Source organism: Vidua chalybeata, chromosome 2 (genome assembly GCF_026979565.1).
Source record: "Vidua chalybeata isolate OUT-0048 chromosome 2, bVidCha1 merged haplotype, whole genome shotgun sequence".
NCBI lineage: Eukaryota > Metazoa > Chordata > Aves > Passeriformes > Viduidae > Vidua > Vidua chalybeata.
The window spans coordinates 41,242,086-41,260,333 of NC_071531.1; the positions used below are offsets into that span (position 1 = coordinate 41,242,086).

At 38.3% G+C, this 18,248-nt stretch overlaps 1 protein-coding gene across 1 annotated transcript in view; it reads right to left on the minus strand.

The window, feature by feature from the left end:
- Nucleotides 1-18,248, minus strand: part of GPC6 (glypican 6) — a 719,055-nt gene that overhangs the window by 51,820 nt on the left and 648,987 nt on the right. The window contains exons 5-7 of the mRNA XM_053935976.1: nucleotides 15,275-15,405; nucleotides 7,430-7,573; nucleotides 2,881-2,910 (exon numbers count right to left, since the gene is read on the minus strand). Of these exons, the coding sequence (XP_053791951.1) occupies nucleotides 2,881-2,910; nucleotides 7,430-7,573; nucleotides 15,275-15,405 (305 nt within the window). The remainder of the gene's footprint in view (nucleotides 1-2,880; nucleotides 2,911-7,429; nucleotides 7,574-15,274; nucleotides 15,406-18,248) is intronic.

Sequence of the window (18,248 nt, forward strand, 5' to 3'; positions counted from 1 at the left end):
TGATTGTAACACTAGAAACATGAAAAGCTAGGACAAAAAAATCCCACCTCATGTTTATCTGGTTTGATAGGGCACAGATGTGCAAACTTTAGCCTAGATATCTTTTCTTTACCATAACAGCCAAGTTCATTAATCACATAATATTTCAATGTACACCAAGTGAGGACCCGTAACTGTACCATTTCTTCATCTTACTGTTTGCTGAAAGTCTGGTGATTAGGAGTGGATTCTATCTGCAGCTTTTTTATTCCCCACTTCACTATGTGGGTGATCCATAGTACCATTCACACCCCTATGACTTTCCTGGAAATGAGATAGTGACTCTCAATGGGTCTTCACATCCGTCAGGTAAAGGAAGTTCAACTAGTACTAAAAAGTCAGTTTTAGAAGATGACCAAGCAGGCACCGTGTTCCACAGGACATCACTCTTCAGGCAAGGCAGAAGCTGTGTGGCAGTCAAGATTTGTGCATTTTCTTTGACCACTAAATAATATAGACATCTGTGGCTCCTGTCACTGTTGGGAGCTGGCCTTTCCTTGCCCATGCTAGTCAGGGTCTGAGCAGCAGGCAGACCCATTCCACCTGAAGACAGAGGCAACCACTGTAACAAAGCTCTGTCTTAGCAACTACCTCACGCACGTTTGGAATGCAGTGTGTTGGATACAGCAGCATGCACAACCATTCACCTGGGGGATGGAATAATATCACCATTTTTAAAAACAGGACTCTGTCAGGTCTCCCAGGAGGGTTCTGACAACTGCCATCATTCATCCACCTTTGCCACGGGAACTGGTATTAACCATGAGGGAAAAAATTATTGCACAGACTTAAACTTAGATATTGCTGTGAGACAGAAACTGAGACTAAACAAAACTTGATACTAAGCAAACACTTATTTTGGAGAACCAATCAAAGCCTAAATCTAATGCCAAACGACTACAATGAAGTGGTAAAACATATTTATTAATTTTGCATATTGCATCCAAACAGCTAATAAGAAACAGGACTCTGTCTAAACATGCAAAACGCAAAACTGGAGGAGCTGTACAAGCCAGGAATTATCGGCTGATTAACATCACACAGGGTTATCAAACCCAACAGCACAGCATCTAAGGGTTTTGGGGTAGTAGCCAGTGGGAAGCCAGTAGGCTTCTAAAACACTTGTGCAAGCCTGTCATCTTCAGCCTTAAGAATGTGCCCCAAAACTACAGAGTCATGATGTATTTTACAGGCTCATTGTTTGTATCTTATCCCATGGCCTCAGTATGCAGAAGATACTTGGAAAATTCATCTCAGACCTTTGAACCCTCTAAGACTTATACCTTCTGGATTTTATTCTAGGGTCTCTTGAGGGAAAAAATCTTGAGGTTAATCATCCTATCCCAGGAAAATTGTGCTATGATGGCATATATTTAACAGTTCAAGATTGTGGACTAAATGGAGTCTAACAAAACTGAAATGAAAACTTCACTTTTAGGAATGCCCTGGAGGATTCCCTGGCCAATTCAGATCAATGTCTGATTTGTCTAGCATCCTGTTACTTTTAGTCTTTTATAGTTAAAATGCAAAGCAGATTATATATTTTAAAGTAATATTTTCTATTTAATGTAGTTTTGGAGCAGTGGGCAAAAGCTGCTCACAACTGGTTTGTTAGGTTACCATCACATTTTTTCTCTGTAACAAAATCATAGCACAGTGGAATAAAAAAGTAAAAAAGAGACTAAAAGTACATTGGAATTTATTCCTAAAATGGGTAGTTTAGGGTATCTTCCTCATGGAAATTGAGACTTTATCTGCTTTTACTTTAAGAAAATCAGAAGGAACTCTAAAAGAACATTTTCCCACAAAGTGTGACACGTTATATTCCCCTCCCTGGGGTAAAAAGCATAAAAGGTGTTCTTTCTTAGACGGGGTGCATGCTCATCCACTAATCTATGCAGCCACTGTACTGTGTGTGAATGCAAATCACCCATGAATGCCATGGCCAATTTCTCAGTTGCTTGTCTCCATAGTATGCATGTGCATTATGTATTATATGTTTAATAGTGCATTAGCTCCCTGGTGAAAAATCAAGAAAACTTCCGTGTCCTCCTGAAAGAAAATGTGGAATTATTTTATACACGTCCAGCCAGGTCAGGCTGCTGTATGTTCTCGGGAGAAATTCCAGCTGAATTAAGACAGCGCTGCCGTACAGTGGATACCGATATGGTGGATACAGAGGTACTTGGGGCAGCTCAAACACAGGAAGCAGCATGGCTATATCAGCATGGTGCTCTCTGTAGACTAATTAGTCCTGCTAAGAAGCTGGACTATTAAGTCCATGCTAAATGCAAATCTGTGCCTTCCCCTTGGGCTGTGTTGAATGAGCTCTGCTGAGGAAGGCTTTTCTGTCTGGAACCAGGGACCTCTAACAGCCACAAAAACTTATGAAGCTGTAAAGCATAAGGAGATTGGGCTGCAAGACAGGGGCATTTTTAGGGAGACAGCCCAGGAAGGCCTGTGAGCTCATTTCCATTGCTCCAGGCACAGGACTCAGAGCTGAATGCTACTGCAGTGTCTGCATTGCTCTACATGCCCTTGTGGGGTTTGAGGCTATGGGGATGCTTACACCAGGTTTTAGTTCACTGGAGGAATACATAGATCCTTTTGAGGCGTCATCCTTGAGGTGAGAGAAAAATACTGGAAGGCAGCAGCAGCTCTGGGCTCTTGGCAAAATGAAATTAGAATGCAAAATTACAGAAAGAACTGATAGTATTTTAGCCTACAAGACACACACACACAAAGTAAAGATGGTGAAGATGAAACTTAAACAAGTGTTTTGTCCATCATCGTACAAAGACAAATGGGAATGAAGTGAAGAATAAGAATACCAAAGCTTACACCATGTTGCATTGTCCTCCAGATAGTCCTCTGGGAAGCAAGAGGGAAACAGATTCAGGGAACAGAAAAACAAAACAAAACAAAACAAAATAAACCACAGGTTATACCAAACAGGCAACCACAGTGAAGATAACGAGTCTTTATAAGCAGTTGATTTTAAATGAGAAACTTTAGATCACGCTCTACAGAAGCAGGTATGTTCAGTAGTTAAAATTATTTAATTTTTGACAATTTTTAAAATTTACTGATCTTCAGGTGTACTTGCTAGGTGCCTGGACTAAGATTTTTGGCACTTTGTAGTAGAGGGATTAGGAAAGATTTCTCTGAGCTGTTCAAATGTATACTTTAGGAGGAGATGAATTGTGCTTTAGAAATATGTGATCTCAAATCAGTTGCCTAAACCCATGCTTAGATAACGGAATGAAGGCCTTTATTTCTCTCTGTTAACAGTAAAAATTACAGTCATCTGGACTCAAATTGAGGTAGCTGGTTCTAGGTATCTGCACTATGGATTTCTATACTGAATCAGAAAAGTCCTCATTTTTGCTACTGTTACAGTCAGTATAAGGTGGAATAAGTTATAAGTATAAGTTATCAAAATGTAGGCAGAGCAAGTTAATTTACACCTCTAAGATATTCAGTTTAACTTCCAACCAGGTCTCCTGTAACCTTGCTTTCACCTTTGGACATCTTGAAGAGCACAAGCATCTCAAAGAGCATCAGGTGACTATATTTATGTAGTTGAATTTCACATGGTACAACCTGCAGAGAACAGCTGGGGCTCAGTTCTGTTCTCCCACTTGGATGCCTCACAGTGAACATCCTTTAGGGTGATCTACCCAGACTTCAGATGCCAGTCCAGGGGAGCATAAGCATCTCAAATTACTGTTCTATCTTCTAGCTCAGTTAGATTACTTAAATACTCCAAGACATTTCAGTCTTGTCTACCTACATGTGGATATTCCAACTGAGTCTTTGATTTCCTAGTCTTTGAGAGATGTCTGTGACAGATGGAGTGAATCACTCTCCAAAGATGTGTGTCCCTCTCCATTTACTTCAGATAGAGCCCGACTTTTAGGCCTAGTGCTGTGAAGATGTCATTGAATTGTCTGAGCCTTTAATTGCTTGAGCTTCTGTAGTATATTCAAGCCAGCTCCCCTCTGCTGCTCCAGAAGTGTACTGGTCTGCTTGAGTCCTCTGCTGGTCCTATATTTCAGATACTCTAGGATGCCTCAGATGGTGCTTTTCATGCATGCTTAGACAAGTCTCTCAAGCTCTACATAACTTCCTAAATACATCAGATGCTTTAGAACCACATATACCACAGCCTTTGGGGGATATTTGAAATTTTCCACATTTCTTAGAATTAATTTTGATCTATTTCTTATTTGTTAAGTCTTATTTGTTACAGCTATGACAATAACAGAGAGAAATCACTTTCCCTCCTTTTGAAATGGAATAGCTGGATTAATTGCATAAGCTTAGGTGAGGATGAAGGAGCACTTTCTCAGATAGGTTCAGTACCTGGTGATTTCAGCGTAGGCTTCTTATGAGGGCTGCTTTGTGCAACATACCTGATAAACTATGCCCAACTGAATTAAGCTTATAAGTGGGGATATGAGCAGGACTAAAACAGAATTTGGTTCAGATATGCTGCATGTCTGTATAACATTGAGATGCAGAGGAAATATTTTCTAAACTTGGTTTCTTCTGCTGTCAAAGATAGATAAAAGCAGAATGATTTGTCACTTCTTTTGAGTTTTTGCAATTGTATGTCTGGACTTTGTGGTGACAATTTAAAGTCAGTGTTCCATGAATACAAACTCCAGAACAGATTTCTAAAAGCATTAATGTAACACTGAACAGTCTTCTGAATTGCAAGAAAAGACTTGTTTCTTATATCCATAATAATTAAAATGGTCTTTAAGTGTTTGAAAATACCAATGAAATACTAATATGGTAGTGTATTTATATGAAGTAAGCAACAGAAAATAATCAGTGTGTAGACAAGAAAACTGCTGTGCATATTACACCCTGTTAACACTGCAAGGGTTAGGAGTATCCAAACAAAGCTGGTCCTCTAAGCTCTGGCTATAGTTAATGACGAGAGATACGTCATTCAGGGAATGATTCAGCATATGGAAAGCTGATGTTCTAACACAGGTTAAATGATGTTTCTGTGAGGCAGGAGTGTAGCATTTATATCCTTCTGGATAAAATTACCCAAGATGGTGTAAAATGCAGGCAGTGACCTTTCCCAAGAGCTGCTAAGGGATTACAGCTCTGAAATAAGGCCGTCTGCTCTAATCCACATAAACTACCTTTCCTAGCTCCACTAAGATCAGCAGCCATCTCTGAACTGAGAGATGGTCAGTCTCAGCCCAGAAGGAGACAACACATTCATCACTGCCATTTGAAGATGGATTTGATACCAACACTCATCATTAACAGACCATAAATAGCAATTATTTTACATACTGTCACCCTATTATTTTAAAAGTTTTCTATGCCTTCTCATGTTTGCATATTTCTACTAGAGTTCTCACGCACTGTTCATGTAAATAATGATTGTTTTACATTCTTCTTTGTTGGAGGAGAGAATTGATAGACTGTTAGTTTGAGCAGTGTGGTTAAAGAAGTAGCAATTTCTTCCTCCAATCCACTTTTAAAATTCTATATATTGAGGTGTCAGAAATAAAACTTCCTCTTTTCCTCCTTTTAGATCCTAGTGTAAGTATGTGAGTTATTTCGTGTCACAGTACAACAACATACCAGGAAATAGGAATTTGATTGAATTTTTAAAATTAACAGCAGTAATACTAAACTCCTTGTTTTTTTCCTGAAATAGTGCATGAAAAAGACTAGTTAAATCATATGGAGATAAGTTCCTCTTTCAAAGTCTAGAAGTCATAAAGAATGATCTGCATTGGCAACTTTCATTAGTTTCAGCCTTTAAAGTCTGGCAGCATAGGACATATCTCTGCTTTATTCAGTGTGCTGCTCAGTATTTTACAAGTTAGTGTTTTAAGAAGGATATTAATGTGTTCAGAAGTATTCTTATGTCAATATGTAATGCAACTTAAACCTTCCTTTTTCATTACAAAAATGCTTGAACTGTTCTTACATAATCAGATTAATCCAAGCTGAGCTGTGCTTCCAGTCCCTTCCTTTTTATGTTCTTCCTGCCATTTCAGCTGTTTGCAACCTTTAGATTTGACAAAGTGTGATGGAAACCTAAAGGATTTGGTGACCTTTCACTTCACCTTGGCCAATTCTACATTAAGATCCAGGCCTCTGCTCTGAGCAATGCAGAAGGACTGGTTCTCTGAGTCTAAAGTGAAAGGGTAAAATTAAGATCCCATCTAATATAGACTGAGTATTGCTAGTCAGATTTTTAGCCTGAGATGTTGCACTGCACTATGATCCTGCTGTGGTTGGATCTACAGTGGAGGTAAGCATCTTCTCTGCTTCTCCTTTTAGGATAACCAGGCTACAATATTTCCAGCAATAGGGAGAACTAATAAATGTTGCTTTTTGCTGCAGGGCAATCCTATGTCTTGACTAGAAATACCATGTTATTTTCCTATTGAGTTGCCATGAAAATTGACAGAATAGAGTACATAGAGTACAACATAGACGGAAGTGATTGGAAAGACTTGGCACTGTGAAAAACTACTGTCACCATCATATGAATTTGATGAATGATGGCATCAAGAAGATACCCGGGTCCTCATCTGCTTTGGTATATTTAGGTACTCCCTTTGGCAAGACAGATCAGGGCTCTGCAAATGTGCAGCAATTAGCTGAGGACATGTGATACTGCTTCTTTGAAATCACAAGCTCTTCAGTTTTGCTCATTGGTTTTACCTACAGATGATTGCTGGGATGGTACTAACAGCTGTAGTAATTATCTCTCTATAAGTCTACAGATGTATAAATAGCAGGAACATTGAAGTCTGAAATGTGAATCTGATGATTGGTAGCAAAGCAAATAATCTTATGTTAAAGTACTGTTTTTCCAAAATGATTGAATAAGTAAAGCAAGATTAATGATCACTGAAGTTTTAGCTGATTAAAGTCAATTGTTGAGATGGATGGAAATAAAGCAGTAGTAATTTTATAACGAAGTAAAGAAGTGAAACAAATCAAGGTGCCTTTGCAGGGTGTACGTTAAAGAATGAGGTGATAAAAATGGCTTTAATACATAAGTTTTTTATAAATAAAAAATATAAAATATTGTTGTAGACCACTTTTGATACATAATTTATACTGCAAAGTACCTGCAAAGGCTTATGTGGTTTCTGGCCTCTAGGAAAGAGTTTATTCTCTTCTAACAAGTCTAATACATAAAAACTGAGCCATACGGCTCTCCTACAATGAAATTCTATACCATTTCCAGTGGAGAAAAAAAGCTTTACTGAATGCTGCAACAGCTGGCAAAGAAACTACAAAGAGTGACTATAAACTTATTAAATCAGGAGATGACCACCTTCTAGCATATAGCCAAGCCGTTTGTACTAATCTGAAAATGGAATATATTTTGCCTTACCAGCCTATCCAAACTTGTGCCAGCAGCAGTTGTAGGTCGCTCCTCTGGGTTATATGGTCTAAACCGGGTATTGAAGTTTTCAGGGACAGAACGGGAAGATCTCAGGGCAGGTGCTGGTTTAGGTTGGCCACATCCTTGGAAAACCTGAAAAAAGACATTCTTGGTTATATGTTGGTTAAATGAAAATCATGAAAAAAGGCCATATTTTAACCTCTTTATTCTTTCTTTTGTATACTTGAAACAAGGTTTGATCGACATTTTTATACTAGTGAATTGAGTGCTTGGCCTATATTAAAACCCAGGTTAATAATTTCACATTATTAATCTCTTGATGAAGGTACAGAAACATATAGGGACCTAAAATCCCCCTTAATTTAAATAGGTGATTATTATGAGAAATTAACACCTGAAAGCATCTTAATTGCTGTTTTTCCAGGAAGAAGAATGCAAAAAAAGATGTCCTTTGTGGCCAGACATTGTTGATAGCTGTTTTCAGTTTCGTTAAAATGCAGCATTTACCCAGAATCACAGGTCATCCATAATCCCTACCTACAGCTATTTGTACTTTGCAATCTTATTTGTAGTCTTAGAGAAAAGGTCAATGATGAAATAGTCTTGTAACTGGATAAGTTCCTTATTCCCTACCAATCTCTCCCTAGAAGAAGGGTGAGGCAGACTGAGTGGGCAACAGTGATAATTATTTTCTGCTAGTGTGTTGTTTTGTGGGTCTAGAAAATAATATTTGCAATTATTAAATTCTTCATGTACTTCCATTTGGAAAAAAGTTTCAGTGTTGTGTATCTATCTGGTAGGTACTAAAGGACACAGAGGACACTTTTGACTACTGGATATCAAGAATATTTCCCAGAGGCATTTTTGCACATGCTGCACATCCAAAAAGAGGCAGAAAATCCACTGAGTTAAAATTTTCAAGTGCTCTCATGAAGTAGAATCCTAGTGTTTGCCTTCACACCAACTTTTTCAGTTTTAGAATCACTCTTCTGGTTTTGTGACCATTGTATTTTGACTGTTTCAACATTTTGCCTCCATTCAAAAGAAAAATAATTGCATGTTAGAATTTCTCGTAAGATACAGTATACAAAACCCTAATGCCATACACAGACTGAATGAGCTTTGTGGGGGTGAAAACGATGCAAATGCTGTGTTTTGATTGTAGGACCAAATTACTCCTTTTTGTGTGGCTATATTGGTTTCTGTGGCCAGGTTTTGGTAGCAGGGGGAATACAGGGCTGGTGTCTGTAAGAAGCTGCCAGCAGTTTCCCCTGTGTCCAGCAGAGCCAATGCCAGCCAGCTCCAGGACAGACTCTGCTGGCCAAGGCTGGGCTGATCAGAAATGACAGTGATGCCTCTGTGATAACATAGTTAAGAAGGAACAAAAGTTATTGTGCAGATGTAATTGTGGCCAGAGAAGAGCAGAGTGAGAACATGTGAAAGGAGCAACTCTGCAGACACCAAAGTCAGTGCAGAAGGAGGGGCAGGAGGTGCTGCAGGTGCCAGAGCTGAGATTCCCTGCAGTCCATGGTGAGGCAGATGTGATCCTGCAGCCCATGGAGGTCCCTGGGGATACAGAGATCCACCTGCAGCCCATGGAGGACATCCACACCAGAGCAGGTGGGTGCCTGAGAGGAGGCTGTGACCCCATGGTATGCCTGTGCTGGAGCAGGGTCCTGCAGACCTGTGGAGAGAGGAGCCCACACTGGAGCAGGTTTGCTGGTAGGACTTGTGACCCTGCGAAGGGACCCACACTGCAGCAGGCTGTGCCTGAAGGACTGCAACCTGTGGAAGAGTGACCCAAATCTATGGTGCAACTTCTGCTGCTTTCAGCTTACATTAAATTGGCTCTCAGGTTTCCTGATGTTAATTTAGAGGCCCCAAATGATTCAAAATTTGCTGAAAGAAGCTGATTCATACTAAATATATGTCCACTCATCAGGTCTGCTTTGGCTCAAAGTCCAGCTGTTGTATGGCCATTGAGATTTTTAATTTATGAGTGGAATACTATTTGGTCTGGTTTGAGAATATCTGAGAGTTTCAAGCCTCCCTAGTCCTGAGGACTATTGGACAATAAATTAATTTAATCAACCAAGAAAAATGATTTTAGCTTGTGAAGCTCTAAACCTTTCATACGGAAAGAATCTTATTTTTCCTCTGTGAAGAAAATTTAACTAAGATTGATATCCACAATTTTGTACATGATTGTGTAGGATACTGTACAATTTAAAGGGTGAAATCTATATGTTAAATGCATGAATTGTACTTACAAAAGTTTACTTAATTCTTCTGATTCGAGATAAGTTATGCACTGAAAACATAATTGTTTATTTAGATATCTATAAAATCCCATTTACTCAATTAAGCAACTAGGTATTTGCCTATGAAGCAAGCGACAATTATCCAGAACATACAACTAGATTCTCAGGAGAAAAGAAAGTGAGGGAATGTCTCCTTAAAAGTCCCAGTGTGTGATTGTTAAGCTACTTGTCTGACCATGTGGTGCAACTGCAAGTCTACATAATTTATATTACATCTTTCTTATGATGTACTGAAAAAAACCCAACAGAGACTTTGTGGCATTTATCTTCATACAAATAGTTGAAGCAAGTGGTTTTATACAAACACATTTACAAACAGTCAGACAATAACAGAGATGGAAACAAGACAGTAATATTTATATCACAGACAAAGAAATAACTTGCTTTTTAAATGACCTAATGGAAATGCAGTAAGGATACAATATTCAGTAACTGAATTTTGAATGCAAAAGAGACGTTTTAAAATTTGCATCCTGGTATTGACAGAATATAAAATGTAAAGATGATAATTGATATTAACAAATGCTTCCTAAGAAGAAGCACATGAAATACTTTATTTACAATGCTACTCAGAGGTATTGAACAATTTCTTGAAAAATATTCAGGTGTTTCATTACACATACTGTAAATTGGTAGTATAAACACACTCTCTAAAAAATTGTATTTTATATATAATTGGTGTAGTCCATTTCATCTGAATTTAGGGAATAGATTCCATTTGAAATTAAGAAGGCTAAGTTTAGTTGGCATTGTATATGTGTCTACATTTAAGCTATATATCTAAGATAGGGGAGATCAAAAGCTTCCTTCTGTCTCTCTCTCATCAGCACCTACAGTCATTTGGGATGTTCTGGGATATCTGAGATGCCTGTTAAGATTTTATAACATAAAACCATTCTCCACTGAACTGCTGTTAAAGCTCAAATGGACCAAATCTCTCTGGTCAGGGATATGAACCAAGCCATGAGAATAAGTCAACAGAGCCAGTGAAGAATTAAATCTCTTGAGCTGACTAAATGGAAGTATCTACATCAAGACTAGGATGTAGATACTGTAGAAAAAAGAGCCCCTTTCCCAGGAGAATTTGAAGTTTTGAATTTTTGTGGAAGACGTAGTTTGTTCTCTGTGAAGCCTTGGGTCATACTGTTATTTAGCTGTGTGCTAGTGCTCAGTGTTTCCAGTTGAGTGTCTCTATATGATTCTGCTCCATTGACTCTTCAGATAGAATAGCATTGATTTTTTTACCTGAAATGCCATTATATTTTTCCTGCACAGAGCTCTGGAAAGAACACAGATAAATGAAGAGGTTTTCTTAGTATGAAATTTGTGGACTATTTTAAGAAGAACCTTGGATGTAGTTCTGTGAAGATATCTTTCTTATAAATAATGCATAGGTAGTCTTCTATGTCATGGAGCTCATTCATCCATTTAGCTGAAGTAATTGCTGAGAAGGAACATATATTTATAGGTTAAAATGGCGCATCCATCAACTCAGATAAAAGCAGATTTAAGACTTACTAAAAGGAAACTCAGTTATGGGATAGACTGTATGAAAGTGGAAAAATCTGGTCATGGCAGCCAAATGACTCTTCCAGCAGTCTAACATACTTGTATAGGACCAGACCATTGCAGAAAACAGTTCAATATGTTGTGTTTTGAGCAGCAATGAAGACATGATTATGCTGATGCAATCAGATTAGGAAATTTCTCCATTTATAAAAAAAAAAAATGATGTTTTAACATATGTTGTGCTGTTTTTTTGAGTTTTCCTCCACTTGTGAATGAGCAATCTCTGCTGATATCAACTAGTAAACATTCATGTTTTTAAAATGGAGCAGATGTAGCATTTACTTTTTGACTTGAAGCAAGAACCAAAGGTGTTGGTACTAACAGCCTTGTGGGAAAATTGTGAAGTCTTTCAAAACATGCTTGTTTTGTCCAAGATTGAAATGAGTATTTATGTGTTATGACTCTGAATATGACTACCTGAATTACCTCAGGGAGAATGAGAATGAGAATAAGGTAAATGTATGCTATGACTAAGTCTGGGATATGAGCTGAACCTTGGGAAACAATGCACAAAATGTAAAAATTTTGCCTGAGAAATAATCAACATATTTCTGAGCACTGAATTTGGCACTATATTGTTCAAATACCAAAAAGGTGTCACTGGAGAATAATGAAGAGATTTCAATAAAGAGGATATCCTGTCTCTGCTATTACAAGCAGAAATCCAAGGTAAATCTACTGCACCATGACTTCTGCCGGAGGTGACCTTCAGGGAACATTACTCTAGTCTGGGTAGACCCAGGCTGCAAGGCCTATTCTTAAAAGGTACTGATGTCTTGGGAGGCATCTGAGGCAGCCCAGGCTGATTGTTTTGCACTCTCTGTGATGTGGCTTGTGGAAGGTACTCTGTAAGAATGGCTGCAGGTGTTAGATGATGAATCTATGGAAACTAATTTTGATGATCAGCACTCCTTGTTTTCTCTTGGAGAAGGGAAACTTGGGGCATATTCAGAGTACATAGATCCTTCCAGCAGAAAGGCCTTGGGCCTTGGGGTGTGACTTTCTATACTGTTGCTCTTTTTTGACAAGCATCTCCAGTTGTCACAACAGTCAGGAATGGGACTTTCCCTGAGGGAGAATAAGCACCTTGCGTGGCTGTCATTAAGGGACAGTTGTGCAAGGTGAGCAGCCAAGAAGCCTTTGTTTTCAGACTTCCTGGACAGTGCTGAATATAAACTGCTGAGAAATACCAAGAAAACAGAGAAAGATTGCAGCCTCAGAATGAATTGGAGGAGTTTAACATAATACTAGCACATGTTTAATGTGAACTGTGCTAGAAGAAATGACTGTAATCCTCACACAAACAAGAAAAGTTAATGGCCTAGGAACAGAGATGCTCCATTTTATGCAGTGAGAGATATTAGAATGTGTCTGAGCCTGAATGTCCTTGGTCAGCAGGACAAAGATAGAAGAGGTACATGTGGTATCTCTATAATTCTGTCTCAGTATTGACGTGCAGCTATCAAAAGAGGAAGACAGAGGATTTGTGTCTTCTAAGGAAATGAAAGACAAGGATTGAACTCAAGCAATAAGCCTTGACTTTCTGCACTGATTAATTGTTAAGTCATTGGCTTTTTCTTGGACTTTTGGAATAGGGCAATTTTATATAACTATTTGAAACAGGAGTGCTGGATTTTGGATAATCCAAAGCTCTGGGTCTTCTGCCTACAAAGAGAATGAAGTAAGTGAGAGCTCCTTTAGGAAGAAATCTTTTGTTTTCATTTTTTCCACTCCTTTGATAAGAAAAAACATTATATAACATGGCCAAAAATTCTACTGAATAGAGCATAGAGTCTTCTCTCAGATATCAGCCAGGTTTTTAGATAGAAAAGGCTGCATGTCAGCAGTGAAAAACAATCTATGCATATGTGGGTCTTGCAGGCATAGTATTATTAGTGCATCACCGTTCTTCCACTGTAAAAAAGCACTGACTGACTTGTGGAAAAAAAGCTGTGACTCCTAGTCACCACATTTTTTAGTAGGTGCAGTGAAATAAAAAGTACAAAATGGTCTGAAGAATGAGAAAATAGAAAATATCATGATTTCAATACCCTGCTTGAGTATCATCTCAGATTAATTGATGAGAGTGGCTTTTCTCCCACATTAGGTCTGCAATTGCATTCCATGCACCCTACTACATCTGGTGAAGTGTCTGTTATTTCCACTGAAACTCTAAGTGGACAAAATATATAAGGGGAAAAAAAATTAGATGACAGAGGACAGATTTGAAGTCTGCTTGTATATTATCTCTGCAAGTCTGACCTGGCATAGAAGAGGACAGCACTATACCCAAAGACAGCACTATACCCAAAGCCTTTGCCTTTTTTTAAGGGTAAAGCATTTCCATGTTACATGAAAAAAGATAGCTTTAACCTAGGAGATCAAGGAAATCACATTTCATGAGAATAATGGTCTACAGAGAATATACAAAGGTCCTTAAAGGATAGACAGCTCTATTACCTATGAAAATATAATGAAATAAATTTTGCTGATATAATTTCTGTTCTACAAGATTAAAAAAAATATTGTCTAAGATTTCTCCTAGAGGAAAAAATTTTGCATTGTAAATGGCATTGCTATTAATCTTTACAGCAAATAAAATATTTGTGAGGGACAGGAGAAACAGTCTGCTCTGCTACAAACTAGTAGTGAGATGAGCTCATGCCAAAACATCATTGGACTCTGGCAGGGGATGCAGCTTTCCAGCTAATGGAAAAACTGTGAAAACTAAACAAGTAAAAGGGAAAACAAAATACACCTGGGCCTGGGGTGACTTTTAAGTGAAAATATTTTTTGTTTCTTTTTTGAGGTAAGGGCTGAGTTTGCTGAAGCTGACCTTTAATTCCCAAAATATTTGAGAGAACTTGGCTGTTAAACACCTTGATCACTGGTGCCAGAATAAAGTCTCATCCTGCAGGATGTAGACTGCTTTTAAAATCCAAGGAACATCACATAGGTTGAAAGCAAAAGGCATATTGAAGGAAACTCTTAACAACCTGCAGCACTGGGGCCATAAAAAGCATCTAATTTTGGGTTGACAGGAAGAATGTAAACCTCAGGCTCCTGCTTTTTGTTCCCACTTTTTTTCCCAGCTACAGCAGCTTCCTTCCAAGCAATGGAAAATTACTGACTTAGATGGCAGCCTGGCCAGCACCTGCCTACTGGGAGTTAAATGGGAGATAGAAGCTCCTAATGCAGATAGCTTGGTGAACTGTTGACTTTAGAATTTCAGCCACAGTGCACTGATGAATATTAAGGCAAAGCCATTAATTGTTGACTATTGGCTCAATAGCACCTGATACTGAATTTGAAGGATCTTATTTACAGGGGGTTTGGAGGTGGTGGTGACCTGTGTATACACACACACATTAAAAATGGAAAGGAGGCAGCCGGTATCATTAGCTCTGTTTATCTTTGTGTCAGAATCCAGACAAAACTCTATCAAACTGAGGTCTGGTAATCAGAGACCGACCAATGTAGTATTTCCCCAGAGTGGCTATTAAAGGAGGTCAAATGGAACATTTTGTGCATTCACCTCAAACACATTGTGCTCAATCTGACCTAGATAAATCAAAATGTGTTTGGAAGTTAATATGGAGAATCACAGATGAGACACGAGTGGAAGTTAACAAGTATACTCTGCAGGATAATGTTTACAGAGTTACCACTGGTTTTTAGAACACTCTATTTTCCTTAAATCTCTTACAGTTGTTACTTTGAAGTTTAAATGGTCACTTTCTCCCTTCCACTTCCTTTTGCAAAATTCAAGCTTGTTTAACTAGTTTAGCGAGGAATTCAAAGCCAGTGTGGTGAACTGTTGAACAAGCAAAAGTAATTTCTGGTGGTCTGGACAATCTTAATGTCTAGACAGAAAAAATAGTGGAGATATTTTTCCCCCCACTTGTGACATTCAACAACAGAGAAGGCATGACTGACACAGTACCTTTGCTGACACCTGCATGCTGTTCTCTTGCATGTTCATGATGGCTTCAGAAATCTTGACATCAATAGGATCCATGACTGATTCAATGTTGAATGGTCCCTCTAATCTCTCCGCTACCAGAAGCATAGCATCTGTTAAAACACAAAGCAGCCATTCCCTTAAAGAAGGGATACCTTTGGGTTCCTCAGGCAGACCAGCATTGCCAGCTGTAGGTATGGATACTGAGCACTCCTCAGCAGGAGTCTGGGGAGATGTGTGGCAGCAGCACTATGAAGCCTGCAGGGCAGCTTCCCAGTTGTCAAAAATATCTTCCCCTACTGCTGCCACCCCAGAAAGAGGAATAAAGACTTTTAAAAGTTAGATTAATATTAGTTGCCATCGTATTATTGAGCTTGGGGTAAAATTATTTTACACAGCTTCTCAAAGCAGCCAGTGCTTTGGAGCGTACTTATGTAATCTCCTTCCCAAGAAAAAGCAGGATTATAGAAATGAATCCTTGGGGTATGTTCTTAGAATTTGTGTGAGATGATGAAAATTTTGTTATGATCTATCGGGGTGTTATAATTAAAGCAGCTGTTCTTTCTGACCTTAATGATCTCATTTTCTTGCAATATGAACAGCAGATGAATATTGGATTTCTGCCATAGTATATAGGTATAAACCATGTTTGCCTTGCTACATTTTCAAAACATGGCTGTAAGTTGTATGTAGAAACATATATTGTTTGTATGTTTTGGATGAAAACAAAAAAGTTTGCTTAACTTCCATTAGAGCCCCTCTGCAAAATAATTTAATCTTTTGATGTTAATTAACAAGTAAAAAACAAGCAACTGAACAGAAATTCATGGCAATAAAAAAAGGTTTTGCCATGAATCAGATATATTTGTCTATACACAGACACAAATTTATCATAACTTATGCGGCAATAGCCATGTGATAAACTGGATTTACAGTATACCCTTTGAACAGCATATGAACAGGATCCTTGTCTCCTATGTTAGATTTAAAGTTTTCAGCAACTAATTAGGTTTAAGCAGATGACAGATGTTGTAACTTTAACACGACAAACAAAAATCTTCACATGCTCTCTTCTTTATACATCAGAATTAAGCTCAAGAAAGTACCAAGCTGACTTCCTTCTGAAACAGACCCATGCCTGCTTTGCTGCTTTAAGCACCAGTCCCACAGCAGCTGTGTGGAGAAGGCATGGAGCTCCCCACAGATCTGACAGCAGTGCTTGTTAGCTTTACACTCGGCTGCAAGTCAAAGAGGTTCGTTCCAAGATGGACTCCCTCCCCATAAAAGTGCAAGTGCATGGAGGTATGGGAAAAACGGGCTGGTGTCTCACTATAGCAGTTGAATCAAACACCTCCCATGCACAGCCTCACCCGAGGATTGCATGATGCTGTTTATATCAGTGCGTACCCAGAAATCCCACTGAAGCTGGAATTGTTTGGCATGTAGCACCAAAGCACTTCTGCAAATTTACATCTAATATTTCACAGTATTTTTAGGCTGGAAAGAGTGTAATGCCAGTTATTTGGAGTGAGGTGTATAGCACTTGTTGCTAAGTGTGAGAAATGGACAGATAGGAAATTGGTTTCAAGCAGAGGTGTTATTTTGCCTGCACCTTATTTTAAAATTCTGTAGTTTATAACATTTCCAGTGGGAAGTGGTGAAAATAGGGACTACCTCTGATAGACAAAACAGTTTTCATACACACAAAGAGACATACATACATGCACACATGCACACACAGATTACAGCAATAAGTTAGCAGTTTTTCCACATGCAAAAAAAAATTACAAAGAGAATTTCTAAGTGTGGACTCCTATGAAGTATTTTCTTCCTCATGTTCAGAATGACTTATATAAAACATTCATGATTTAGTACTTTATGAGCAATGTGATTGGCTTAAATCCTAGATGCCATGACCAGTACTAGGCCTTGTTAGGGTATAGGTCTTGGTGGATGGATTTTGGTAGTTTACTTCAGGAACAGGGTTAAGATTAGGGTTACTGCATAAAACAGTCAAAAGGTAGATTTTTTTGTTTTGTTTAGTTTTGGTTTTTTTTTTTTGTAGGAGTGCATTTCAAGTTAAGGACCTCTTTATATGAGTCCACTTTATTTTATTTTCCAACTATAAGGTTGGAAAAGTCATGTGCTATGTATGTGTTCAAGAACTGTGCTGAAGCAGAGTTACATAAATACATAATTGCTGGAGATCTCTTGTGAGAGTGGGTGGTGGCTCCAGCCTACTTGCTGCTTCTTCTGATGGCACGGGGCAATAGTTCTGAATTAAACCCTGAAATAAAATCTCAGCTATGTGGCAGCAAAGTGCATCACCTTTAACTGAACAAGAACCACAGTTTTAATTTAAGAACAGCCTTTCCTCAAGGAAAGTGCCTTCAAGTCCAAAATGAATAGCTCTAGGAGATGCAAACTAAAAATCTGTTCCTGGCTTAGACAGTTGGTATCTTTAGAAAGATACTCTTTAGCTAATCAGCTTCTATTTTCTGAACCTTAAGCCTATTCATAGACTTAGTCTATATATATATACATATGCATCTATCTATATGTATGCCTATATCTATATCATCTATATCTATCTATATCTATATCTATATCTATATCTATATCTATATCTATATCTATATCTAATCTATATATATCTACCTATCTTTATCTATCTATTAGTCATTGTTAAAGAAGAGGGCAAAGGCTGAGGAATGTGGATAATTCCTGGCTGCCAAAGGTGAGCTTTTTGTTATGTTGAGCTTCTTTCTTTGATATGGTATGGTATAGGTCTGATGATGCTTTCAAGTGCTGGGGTTCAAGACAGGTTAGAGTGAAGTTTATATTTCAATCACATGGGTTATAGCTTTTAGCTATTGCTCTACATAAAGGAAAGGAAGAAAATAAGAGAAAATAAAAGAAAACAAAAGAAGAGAGAAAAATCAAACAGTAAATCCCT